Here is a 13,303-nt window from a genome sequence, read left to right as displayed (position 1 = left end):
ATGAGGGGAAAAAAGCTATTTTAACAATTTTAGAGGCTGTAACGTAACAAAATGTGACCCGATTCTTGAACTAGGCGTATGTCGCAAGTCACGACTTCACAGGAGAGCCATTTGAACGTAATTTTTTTTWTTTTTATCAAAATGTGTTTTTTGGCAGAAATGCCTTCTCGAACATGTGAACTTTCATGTGACTTAATAACAAACATGTACGCCATCTGTAAATAGGAATAAAATCGTAAAATTACAAGCCTTGTTGGTCAAGTAACAGAAAAAGTAGCAACCTTCCCAGTAGCCATGATTGACTGAGATAATGAGTGGGCTGGACATGCCGAGAGAGGAGTTCGGATTTGTTTGCCATATTGAAAGTTTCTGTCTATTTGAGCTCGTCAGTCTGTGTCGGTAATCATGTCGAACGCAGCTTTACATAAAAAATGTATTGTGTAGTGGAGTTTCATAAGTGTTGCTCTCCACTTTCTGGGGGATCAAGTTTTGAAATCAGTGGAATTAGAGTATGATAGGTAAAGAGGTGGAGAAAACACCTGTCTCTTACATCTTCAAACTAAGGGCAACCGTGGTATGGCATTCCTGACAGGTTAGATGCATGATGATGCATACATGATGATGTATACAGGTAAAATAGTCTAGCGTCATCTAGCTACATTTTCAGATATTACACATTTCTAATTTTGACAGAAAGTGGTTTAATTTCAAGCTAATGTGTAATGTTAGCTAGCTAGCTAATGTTAGCTGGCTGGCTCCCTAGCGGATGTTATTATTTGTTTCCCAGAGCCGTTTGCTTTTCTAGTTAAGAGTCTAATGTTAGCTAGCTAACATTGAACTTGGTTGGTTAGCTCCCAGCACTGTGGCATTGTTGGCACTTTGTTCATTGTTGCTTAACTAGCTAACGTTAGCTGGCTGGGTCGTTAGCTAATGTTACGTGAGGTGTGTATAACACCCGTTGAATATGGCTGGTGTCAGTAAACGTCTGCAAAAAAGTGTAYTAATTGTTGCCAACAGAGCTGGTTAGGCTGTTTTCATGTTATCCAGAGGTAAACAAATCATCGGCCAGAGCGCCAAATGTGCGCTCCTGGAGTGAAACGAGATCGGTGGGACTAAAGCTTAAAGAGGGTGTGAATTTTGCTGAATGGGTGTAGACAAAGAAGAGCTCTTCACTAGATAACATTCAAAGGCGATTTACTTTCCCATTGTTCCTCAAATGCAGTGTATGACATACCATTTTGTAGCTCTGTCTCTACTTCTTGCTACATAAGACCGAATCCAGGTGGTGAGTCACAAATGTGGAAAAAGTCAAGGGGTCTGAATACACTGTATATGCAGTAGAGGTCTTTACGGGTCCACCAGAACCCGATTACCTGGGGCAAAACCCGGGACCCGAAATTCTGTAGTTGGCCCTCGGATCTGGGTCGGGTCTGATTTGATTGTCACGGGTATGTGTAATAACATTATAAACCCGACTGCAGCAGGAGAGAGGGAGAGGGAGAGAGAACATTGTCAATTTTTTTTATTTAACCAGGAATTATTTAACCATGCTTTTGTCACTTCTAGATTAGTCTACTACAATGCTCTACTTTCCAGCTACCCGGATAAAGCACTAAATACACTTCAGTTAGTGCTAAACACGGCTGCTAGAATCTTGACAAGAACCAAAACATTTGATCATATTACTGTTAAGGCTAGGGCTGATTTCAAGGTTGTACTGCTAACCTACAAAGCATTAAATGGGCTTGCATCTATCTATCTTTCCGATTTGGTCCTGCCGTACGTACCTACACATACGCTACGGTCACAAGACGCAGGCCTCCTTATTGTTCCTAGAATTTGTAAGCAAACAGCTGGAGGCAGGGCTTTCTCCTATAGAGCTCCATTTTTATGGAATGGTCTGCCTATCCATGTCAGAGACGCAGACTCGGTCTTGACCTTTAAGTCTTTATTGAAGACCCATCTCTTTAGTAGGTCCAATGATTGAGTGTAGTCTGGCCCAGGGGTGTGAAGATGAACGGAAAGGCACTGGAGCGACGAACCACGGCCTACAGGGAGGAGGCCTTGCTGTCTCTCCCTGGCCGGTTCAAATCAAATCAAATTTTATTTGTCACATACACATGGTTAATAGATGTTAATGCGAGTGTAGCGAAATGCTTGTGCTTCTAGTTCCGACAATGCAGTAATAACCAACGAGTAATCTAACCTAACAATTCCACAACTACTACCTACTACCTTATACACACAAGTGTAAAGGGATAAAGAATATGTACATAAAGATATATGAATGAGTGCTGGTACAGAACGGCATAGGCAAGATGCAGTGGCATAGAAAGTACATAAAAGTGACATAGTTTAAAGTGGCTAGTGATACATGTATTACATAAAGATGGCAAAATGCAGTAGATGGTATAGAGTACAGTATATACATATACATATGAGATGAGTAATGTAGGGTATGTAAACATTATATTAAGTGGCATTGTTTAAAGTGGCTAGTGATATATTTTTTACATCAACTTCCATCAATTTCCATTATTAAAGTGAGCTGGAGTTGAGACAGTATGTTGGCAGCAGCCACTCAATGTTAGTGGTGGCTGTTTAACAGTCTGATGGCCTTGAGATRTAATCTGTTTTTCAGTCTCTCGGTCCCTGCTTTGATGCACCTGTACTGACCTCGCCTTCTGGATGATGCGGGGTGAACAGGCAGTGGCTCGGGAAGTTGTTGTCCTTGATGATCTTTTTGGCCTTCCTGTGACATCGGGTGGTGTAGGTGTCCTCGAGGGCAGGTAGTGTGCCCCCGGTGATGCGTTGTGCAGACCTCACTACCCTCTGGAGAGCCTTACGGTTGTGAGCGGAGCAGTTGCCGTACCAGGCAGTGATACAGCCCGACAGGATGTTCTGTAAAAGTTTGAGTGTTTTTGGTGATAAGCCGAATTTCTTCAGCCTCCTGAGGTTGAAGAGGTGCTGCTGCGCCTTCTTCACCACGCTGTCTGTGTGGGTGGACCATTTCAGTTTGTCCGTGATGTGTACGCCGAGGAACTTAAACATTTCCACCTTCTCCACTACTGTCCCGTCGATGTGGATAGAGGGCTGCTCCCTCTGCTGTTTCCTGAAGTTGATATTGAGTGTGAGGTTATTTTCCTGACACCACACTCTGAGGGCCCTCACCTCCTCCCTGTAGGCCGTCTCGTCGTTGTTGGTAATCAAGCCTACCACTGTAGTGTTGTCTGCAAACTTGATGATTGAGTTGGAGGCGTGCATGGCCACGCAGTCATGGGTGAACAGGGAGTACAGGAGAGGGCTGAGAACGCACCCTTGTGGGGCCCCAGTGTTGAGGATCATCGGAGTGGAGATGTTGTTACCTACCCTCACCACCTGGGGTGGCCCGTCAGGAAGTCCAGTACCCAGTTGCACAGGGCGGGGTCGRGACCCAGGGTCTCGAGCTTAATGACGAGTTTGGACGGTACTATTGTGTAAAATGCTGAGCTGTATTCGATGAACAGCATTCTTACATAGGTATTCCTCTTGTCCAGATGGGTTAGTGCAGTGTGATGGCGATTGCGTCGTCTGTGGACCTATTGGGTCGGTAAGCAAATTGAACTGAGTTTTCAAGTTCTGTGTGAGCTGTTTTTTCCAGTTCTATGTGAGCTGATCTATAACTGTATCTACCTTATCTACAGGTAGAGAATAACATGTCTCAAAAATCTCATTTGAGATAACATGTCTCAGAGGATGTCTCGAATAGTAACAAGGATAACATGATTACATGTCTCGTTAGTGACGAGGATAACATATCTCTGAGGGTAACATGACTMATTTTTTGTGATTACATGAGGATAACATGTCTCATTGGTGGAGTTTGATGTATAACGTTATTATGTATGTGGAGTTATGAAAGAAGTGAGTACTATTCAAAAAATATGGTGTTAAATAGACCAACTAGTCTAGATATCTAAATACCTGTATGAATAGAACATTAGTGTATGAGAGAACTTTGTTAAGGCAATGTAGGAGTATTGTGTGCTTGACTCATTTACTGAACAGGAGATTAGCTCCAGCGTGAAAGCTGTGTTTTGATTTTTAAAAATCCCAAATGCTTTAAATATTGGTAATGGACATAGTAAGAGCAGGAGGGACGATCCAAACTGGGAACCAAGGGGGCTGCGTAAAATAATGGCCAATACATTTAGTAGGGGGTTACTGAACCAAACAGAAGAAGCCGTCCCTTCTCCTGAGGGAACCCTTTCATGGGACCCCCCTGGTATCCACCACTGCCGAATCCTCCACCAGCGGACTGAGTTTGTGGTCTCCCACACCGTCAGAACCCATTTGTGGGTGGCCAGGTGCCCGGTGGAGGAGCGGGAGGTTTAGCAGCTGTCGGAAGAGCTGGAGAGGGTGCTGGAACGTAAGATAGAAGGCTACCAGCAAAAACAACAGGAATGGAAGAGAGAGAGAGAGTGAAGAAGTAAGCACTAGAGGACCTCAAAAGAGAATTGTAGAAATGTAAGAGACAAAAAGAGAAGAGAGAATGTAGAAATACAAAATGCTAATWAAGATGCGCAAGCAGCAGGAGCAATGTCAGTAAAGAAGAAAGTCGCCAATACGAAAAAGATGAAACAAGCAGCAGTGAGGACAGCAACGAGGGGAAAAAAACAGAAAAGTTACCAGAAACAAGAAAAAGCCTCCCCTGGGAATATATGCCATAATATGCTACCCCAACCCCAATGATGGTGGTGGCATGTTGGAACCGGAGAGACTGTGGGATGTTGATGAAATTAAAGAGATAGTGGGTGACGTCACTGACCCAGCTGTTGCTGTAAAGTTCGAAGAAGAGGTAAAAACAATTATCTCCATGTACAACCCCACCGCAATAGAAATTGAAGAAATACTCTGCCGCTGTTAAAATTTTAAATGGAAGGACTATAAACATATGTGGGATCGCGATGTATTAGTGGCTGATCGTGGTGTCCTGCTGGATGCAGTGTTTACAGCTATAAAGACTGTTTTCCCTAAACACACAGACTGGCAGAAAATCCATTCTACCAAMCAGGTAACTGATGAAAAATCGAGTGACTGCATGGAAAGAGTAGAGACAGTCTTCCTCCAACACTCAGGCCTGACGCCTGACCAAGACTAATACAGCAGCCTATTGTGCCAGGCTGTGGTGACAGTACGGAGACAAGATTTGAAGACCGCTGTAACGACAACTTGTATCGCATGGGAAACAAAACCACTGCCTGATGTAAATCCATACATACGATTTAATAAAAAAATATCTATATTTACAGATGAGCTATGTACAGGTGCAGTGATCTGTGAGCTGCTCTGGTAGCTGGTGCTTAAAGCTAGTGAGGGAGGTAAGAGTCTCCAGCTTCAGAGATTTTTGCAGTTTGTTCCAGTCATTGGCAGCAGAGAACAAGAAGGAGAGGCGGCCAAAGGAAGAATTGGCTTTGGGGGTGACCTGTGATATATACCTGCTGGAGCGCGTGCTACAGGTGGGTGCTGCTATGGTGACCAGTGAGCTGAGATAAGGCGAGGCTTTACCTAGCAGAGACTTGTAGATGATCTGGAGCCAGTGGGTTTGGCGACGAGTATGAAGCAAGGGCCAGCCAACGAGATCAGGTCGCAGTGGTGGGTAGATCAGGTCACAGTGGTGGGTAGTATATGGGGCTTTGGTGACAAAACGGATGGCACTGTGATAGACTGCATTTTGAGTAGAGTGTTGGAGGCTATTTTGTAAATGACATCGTCGAGGATCGGTAGGATGGTCAGTTTTACGAGGGTATGTTTGGCAGCATGAGTGAAGGATGCTTTGTTGCGAAATAGGAAGACGATTCTAGATTTAATTTTGGATTGGAGATGTTTAATGTGAGTCTGGAAGGAGAATTTACAGTCTAACCAGACACCTAGGTATTTGTAGTTGTCCACATATTCTAAGTCAGAACCGTCCAGAGTAGTGATTGCTGGACGGGCGGGCAGGTGCGGGCAGCGATCGGTTGAAGAGCATGCATTTAGTTTTACTTGCATTGAAGCTCATCTGGAGGTTAGTTAACAGTGTCCAATGAAGGGCCAGAGGTATACAGAATTGTGTCGTCTGCGTAGAGGTGGATCAAAGAATCACCAGCAGCGAGAGCGACATCCTTGATGTATACAGAGAAGAGAGTCGGCCCGAGAATTGAACCCTGTGGCACCCCCATAGAGACTGCCAGAGGTCCGGACAACAGGCCCTCCGATTTGACATTCAGAACTCTATCGGAGAAGTAGTTGGTGAACCAAGCGAGGCAATCATTTGAGAAACGAAGGCTGTTGAGTCTGCCAATAAGAATGTTGTGATTGACAGAGTCGAAAGCCTTAGCCAGGTCGATGAATACGGCTGCACAGTAATGTCTCTTATCGATGGCGGTTATGATATCGTTTAGGACCTTGAGCATGGCTGAGGTGCACCCATGACCAGATCTGAAACCAGATTTCATAGCAGAGAAGGTAAGGTGGGATTCGAAATGGTCGGTAATCTGTTTGTTAACTTGGCTTTCAAAGACCTTAGAAAGGCAGGGTAGAATAGATATAGGTCTGGAGCAGTTTGGGTCTAGAGTGTCTCCCCCTTTGAAGAGGGGGATGACCAATCAGCTTTCCAATCTATGGGGATCTCAGACGATACGAAAGAGAGGTTGAACAGGCTAGTAATAGGGGTTGCAATAATTTCGGCAGATAATTTTAGAAAGAGAGGTTCCAGATTGTCTAGCCCGGTTGATTTGTAGGGGTCCAGATTTTGCAGCTCTTTCGGAACAACTAAAGGACAGAAAGACACTGAAGAAGGCACAGCTGATGTACTACTCTGGAAGAGGAAGAGAACATAAAGGAAATTGTGGTAACTGTGGAAACTGAAGAGGCAGAGGAAGAGGTAGAGGCCGAGGGGCCCCTGCTGGAGCTGACGCAAAGACAGACTGGAGCTGTAGGAAGTTAGGGCATTTCTCAAGAGATTGTCCTGAAGGAGGAGAAAAACAAAACGATTGCCCTTCCCCATCTGTTGGTGTACAGGTAGACAACCCATTTGGAAGAGGAGGAGGGCGAGGGGGCTACCAAACAGAGGATGAGGTGGAAACAGAAGAAACGAATGAAGTAAACAATGAGGAAGAAGCAGAAGAAACCTGTCAAATGTTAAAATTGACCACCTTGTCAACCCCAAACCTCCTGATTGACATTTTAGGTAATAACCCTAAAATTGAATTTTTGGTGGACACTGGGGCCACGGTTTCAGTGTTGAACATGTCTGCCCTATATGTTTTCCCCTCAAAGGAAACAATGCGCACAGTTGGAGCGTCTGGAATTCCCTCTGAAGAATGTTTGACCTTTCCCTTAGATGTGGTGGAAATGGAAACACCAATTCCTATATTCATCTGCCTGACCGGTAAATGTATAAGTAAGAGATTTGATGTGTAAAATGAATTTATCTGTTGCATGTACTGAAGAAAGATTGTCATTGGGATCGAGAGAAAATGGAATCTCCCTCTGCCTAATGAACTGTTAATATGCTTGGCATTTGAATGATCAACATGTTGAGGGACAGGTGAGAGAGCAATCCCTCTATTCACCATTACATGCTAACTGGGAAGTTTCTGAACATTGTACATTGTACTGCTGCTGTTCCCTCATTTGAAAGAGACCCTGAATACCAACAGAGATGGTTAAACCAAAAAGAGAAAGTTGAGATAACCATGAATTTGATATACAGAGGAGAAGACTTTGTAGCAGCTGGAGTGTTGTTGACAGATACTAAGAGAAGTCTGTATGAAGTCTGTATTTGAACTATGGATGGAGGCGAGTGAAATTGTGGTGTGGACGGATGAGACTGAGACGGCATTGGTTTTATTGAAACACGTGTCGGCCCCTTGCCTGCGCCTGCCAGACCGTACGAAACCTTTTCATCTGTTTGTTTCTGAGACGGGTGGGTTTATGTCAGCAGTTTTGACACAGTATGATGGTGTGGGATATAGACCGTTTGGTTATTATTCTAGACGATTCAAGGGAAGGGTTTCCTGTTTGAGATCGGTAGCGTCTATGTCTCCCATAACCATCCATGTGCCTCATGCTGTGCACACAATTATTACACAGGCAAGAACGGCTCATTTGACACCTGCGAGACTGCTAGACTATCAGAACATTCTGTTGACAATGTCCCATGTTACTCTGAAACGATGCACAATTCTTAACCCTGCAAATCTTCTCCCCACACGCAGAGGCCAGTGAAGACCATGATTGTAACTTAAAAGCAGTTTGCTTGGCTAAAGCCTCCACCACTCCCCTCAGGTAAGACACCTTACCGGCCTGTCCAATATGAAAGTAAATACAGAATGTCTTGTGGGGCTAAAAAAGGAAACAGAAACGGTAGACTTCTCTGTCACTACCCCCCTCTTACTGAATTAACGAACCAGTCACTGGAGTTTTGCACCTGCAGAACTTAATGAAATATTATTGTTAAACATGATCTACGGTAGTACCCCTGTATGATGAAGTGTCATTGCATTCAAAGCACTTGTGAATGCGACAAGAAAAATAACAAGATGTGCCTCGTCCCTTACCACATATGGAATATTTTGTAACCCAATAAAACAAGTAAACGCTATTTTGCTAAATTATATAACTAAAAAGATTTGTTCTGAAAACCATCAAGTCAGATAGTGTGAAATCTTTGAAAGCTGACCAGGACCTGTACAATGTTATATTTCCACTTGAAACATTGAAGTGTTTTGCGGTTTAGTTCAACAATTTTCTTGAGGAGTTGCAACCAGTTTTATTTGTCATACCTAGTTGAATTACCATAATTCAAATGCCACTAGGATACACTCCAAAATCTAAGTTTGTCTGATGTTTTCAGACCTCAAAAGTGGTCTTCTGTTGAGAAGTCGACGTCCCAGGTAATCTGTTTTGTAGCTYCAGTCATGTCCCACAATCCAAAATTAATGGATTAGATAAGCACCACATACTTTTTTATGCGCATCTTTCCATTAATTTCGGGTTGAGGGGAAATGGGCATATAGCTGGTACGTGGATTCATCTTGACATTAGACTACTTTAATTATTGAATCTGTTGTTTAATGCAGAATATCTCAAAATCTGAGTAAGTAAAAATCAACCATGAAAATCTGACACCCATTTTTCATTAGATACTAAGTCAGAAAAAKAATATTCACTTCACGCAGCTCAATTTTAAAGTGCAATGAAGTCAATGCAATGATTAGGCTCTACTAAGATGCAATTTAGCATTCATGAATTAAACATGGAAAAAACTTGCACCCAATTGAATACAGAATAAGAAAAACTTACCTTGAGTCTCTGTGCTACTATGTAGACTTAAAACAGTTAGGTGAGGAAGGCTCTAGGACAGTCTATTTGGGCTGCTTTTGTAGAAGCTTGTTGCTGGGGAAGAGTCAAGTTGAATGAAGCCTTTGAAGGTTTTCTGTCAGAAGGCCAATGTAACCTGGCAGTTTTTATAGGCACCTGTTGCATATTCATGACCATGTARCCACAGCCCCCATAGAAGACAACTTTGAATGGTGTTTAAATCTTATTTGGACACTATTGCACTGTTTGGCACTGATGGGAGTGGCTTCTCTTTGAATGCGCTCATGTATGTCAATGATGTCGAATGTGCTTCAATGCAACATTTTTGTGCTGTATTGTATTACGCACAGAAAACAACCCTTTGCTTTCACTGTAGCTGTTGTCGTACAAATTTACTGTCCTAATTGTTAAATTCCATGTTCAGTTTTAACTTAAGATTTGGTCTGTCTACTGATGTACTTTATAGTGTATGTAGATATTGCCACGTTGTGGAATTAAGGGAAAGACATCTGTAATTTTCTGAAACTCAACTGATTTAGAATAATCCGGAACCTTATAGTGCTGATAAAATGTACTTACACACTTGATTCGTTTTTAAATATTTAGTGCCTTAGAAAGATGCTAAATAGTTTAATACAATGAATTGATCAGTCAATCAAAAATAGCTATAATTCAAGGAACATTTACACAGATACTGTAGGTGGACATGAATACAATTGTTCTTCCTACGACAGAGAATACATATACCTCGGACTTACACCAATAACAGCATATAAATCTACAACAAATCTAAATAGCTCTACACATTTCATAAAATAAATGTTGTATTAGGAATGATCATCATTAAAATATTAAAAATTGGCACATGACATGATTCTGAATACATCATACGATCAAACAATGAAGCAACATCTAAACATCTAAGTAAATACCAATATGAAGCACAARGGATAAAGAAACTGCTCTGTTTACTTTATACAGCTGTGGTCGTTCAATACATTTCGGGGTCAAAATTGAAAGGCTACGATATAGTCAATCCATAATACACATGGTACCTATTCTGGTCAATCAATCGTGACACACTGTTGGAATGGTCCACCTTCATTGATAAAGCTTTGGACTGCCACCGGAGGGACTGCCAATGCACGTAAAAACATGATGGAGTGGAACCAACCAAGTCTCTGCTTTTCAACAGCCGAGTGAAATCCTGGCCTTTAATTGGCCCATCACCTAACGAAATACAACCAATTAACAATGGAAAGAAAAACAAGACCCCACTCACTCAAAGTTTCAAAACAGCTTCCCTAACAGAGATGGCCAGGGACACGTCTCCAGTTGTCGTCTGAAGGACTGACAGCTTGTCACTGGAAGGGGAAAAGAAGCGGTTTAGGAGGGTCACATTTGCTTGGACCTTTCAACAGCACATGGGCACATAAAAGCTATGGCCCCAAGTCTCCCATTGAGACACGCTAATAGCCGAGGCTCAGTGTCACTATAGTGGGGGGGCCCGGCAAGCGGCCACACAAACAAACAAAAGCCCTGGTCAGTACATGAGATCTGATGCCCCGGTGTTCACGTCCGACTCTTTGGCCTCCTGGAAGGGGAACTGGATGCCAGCCACACGGATCAGCAGGATGTTAAGGCCATGGATGAGAAAGGTAAGGAAGATGAGCCAGAAGGAGTGGTCAAATTGCTCTGTGTGCGTCTTGTACACAAACGTGCCCTCATTGAAGTTGGCGATGTGGTCGGACAGCCGGTGGAGCTTCACCTCGGAGGCAAACAGAATCATCACCAGGCAGCTGCAGAAGCCTATTCAGACAGATGGGCAGACCCACAGACAGGCACGCACACACACAACAATATTACACTATTACAGTTGACAACACTGGGAGTTAAAATAAGACGCGTTCAAACACGTTCATATAAGGCAGAATACTACTTCCCGCCCACGACACATTAAAATGAAATGTGTGAACGCTACAGTAGTTGCAATCCCAAACAGGTTACCAAAACAATTAACCTTTGGTTATTCACTGCTGCGAGAGATTAATTATCATGTGACATGTTTTACATCGTCGTAAATATAGGTTCACTGATCAGATGAATCCAAACTTGCATTCTAGTGTATAAAAATGTTTGTTTAGTTTTGCCCCTGAAACCTGGTAAGCGGTTTTGATTTAATAGGCCCGCTAAGGTAGGGTCTCAGTTCTAGATAACTGAGAAATAACTCCTTTAACTCTGGTGCTGTGTTTCTTAATTGGTGGCATTATTTGGATGGGAGGTCAAGTAGCCCACTGTCCTGATTAAATGGTAGGTTACCGGATACTGGTTTTAAAGCTGAAAAAGGCAATAGGAAAGTGGACCCTTTTGTCAACGACGTACAGCCAACCACTCATGGCTTGACTGTTGCGTTTGAACGTCTCTGATATGCATTTCTAACTAATGTTGAAGGACAACTTTGTTGGACCCCGATCATGTTCTCTATAGCAGTGGTTCTCAACCTTTTTTGGTTACTTTACCACAAAGTACATTTTGCTCTGTCCAGAGTACCCCTTTCATGTGCATTTTGCCAGTAAGCTTATGGTCTCATGATTCTTCTCAAGTACCCCTTGTGGATAGGCCAAGTACCYCCAAGGGGTACGGCTGTCCCGCATAGCTCATTTGAAAGAGCATGGMGCTTGCAATGCGAGGGTTGTGAGTTTAATTCCCACGGTGGACCAGTATGAAAATGTATGCACTCAATACTATGAGTGGCTCTGGATAAGAGTGTCTGCTAAATGACTAAAATGTCAAAATGTACTAGTACCCCTGGTTGAGAACCACTGCTATAGAATCTTGTCCCTTTACTATAGACAATATAGGTTGAGTAAGTTAGAACCTGTCTCTTATACACATCTAGATGTGTATAAGAGACAGGTCCTGTATGGTGCAAACAATTACACAGACACGGAAGACAATCACCCACAACGAACACTGTGACAACGCCTACCTAAATATGACTCCTAATTAGAGGAACGCCAAACACCTGCCTCTAATTAAGAGCCATACCAGGCAACCCAAAAACCAACACAGAAACAGAAAACATAGAATGCCCACCCAACCTCACGTCCTGACCAACTAACACACATAACAAACTAACATAAATAGGTCAGGAACGTGACAAAATGAGTCTACACACTGTGTCCACATCGTGACCAGAATTCCTGATCCCTTCCTGTATGCAAATTATTTCACAGCTTTTCTTTGAAAATAATATTTATTTATTTAATGACACAATGGTGCCACCTGTCAATGATTTGAGGGTGGGAGAAGGATTATTAAAATTATTTCAATGTCCAGATCCGGCTACACATATGCGTGCCTGACTACATCCGGAGGTGGTCAGGAAGATCAGATCACAATGCATMTTTTAATTGTCTACACCTGTCTGAAAATGTGGGCACAATCAGAATGTGGACAAGATCGGAACAAAGGACACATGTTAGAACCAATAAACGTGGCTCCTGTGTAGCCTATCTACCTGTGATGTGAGTGGTGTGCTAGACGTTGTGCTTATGTTGCAGAGTATGGGGTCTTGTGCTTAGCCAATGTTCATAGTAGGCAGCTGGTTCAAAGCCTAGAAGGGGATTCCACATGAAGGATAGAACAGCACTCTAGAAAGAAAAGGTTAAGATGTTAAAAAAAAATGAAATTATGACTTTTTTTGTGCTTACAGCAGACGAAGTTCCAGAGGTAGAGTCCCAGGGGTCCGTGCAGAGTCTCATAGGGACTACCAAAGGCATTGTACATAAAGAAGCCTGTGGCCACAGATGAGAAGCAGATGAGCACTACGCAGAAGAAGATCACAGTGACGTGAAGACTGGCTGGGATGGCTTCCACCAAGTTCGGAAAAACTACAAGGAGAGGGACAATATAGAGAGGTGTGGGAATGTTCTATAATTATTATACAGTAAATAGT

General features: G+C 42.9%; 1 protein-coding gene and 1 long non-coding RNA gene across 9 annotated transcripts in view; one reads left to right on the top strand and one right to left on the bottom strand.

Moving 5' to 3' along the window:
* Positions 1-345: 345 nt before the first annotated feature.
* On the top strand, positions 346-13,147 carry LOC111949482 (uncharacterized). The gene is made up of 3 exons (XR_002875362.2): positions 346-631; positions 8,241-8,310; positions 13,061-13,147. It is a non-coding gene; the product is annotated as an uncharacterized lncRNA (long non-coding RNA).
* clrn1 (clarin 1) overlaps positions 9,933-13,303 on the bottom strand; it is a 27,155-nt gene continuing 23,784 nt past the window's right edge. For all 8 annotated transcript variants that reach the window (XM_023966702.3, XM_070433942.1, XM_023966705.2 and 5 more), the window contains 2 exons: positions 13,059-13,238; positions 9,933-11,154 (listed from right to left, as the gene is read on the bottom strand). In XM_023966702.3, coding sequence (XP_023822470.1) covers positions 10,889-11,154; positions 13,059-13,238 — 446 coding nt within the window. In that variant the 3' untranslated portion in view covers positions 9,933-10,888. The remainder of the gene's footprint in view (positions 11,155-13,058; positions 13,239-13,303) is intronic.

This window comes from Salvelinus sp. IW2-2015, linkage group LG22 (genome assembly GCF_002910315.2).
Source record: "Salvelinus sp. IW2-2015 linkage group LG22, ASM291031v2, whole genome shotgun sequence".
NCBI classification, from domain to species: domain Eukaryota; kingdom Metazoa; phylum Chordata; class Actinopteri; order Salmoniformes; family Salmonidae; genus Salvelinus; species Salvelinus sp. IW2-2015.
The sequence above is the reverse complement of the archived record's forward strand: the minus strand, read 5'-3'. Positions and strand labels throughout refer to the sequence as shown.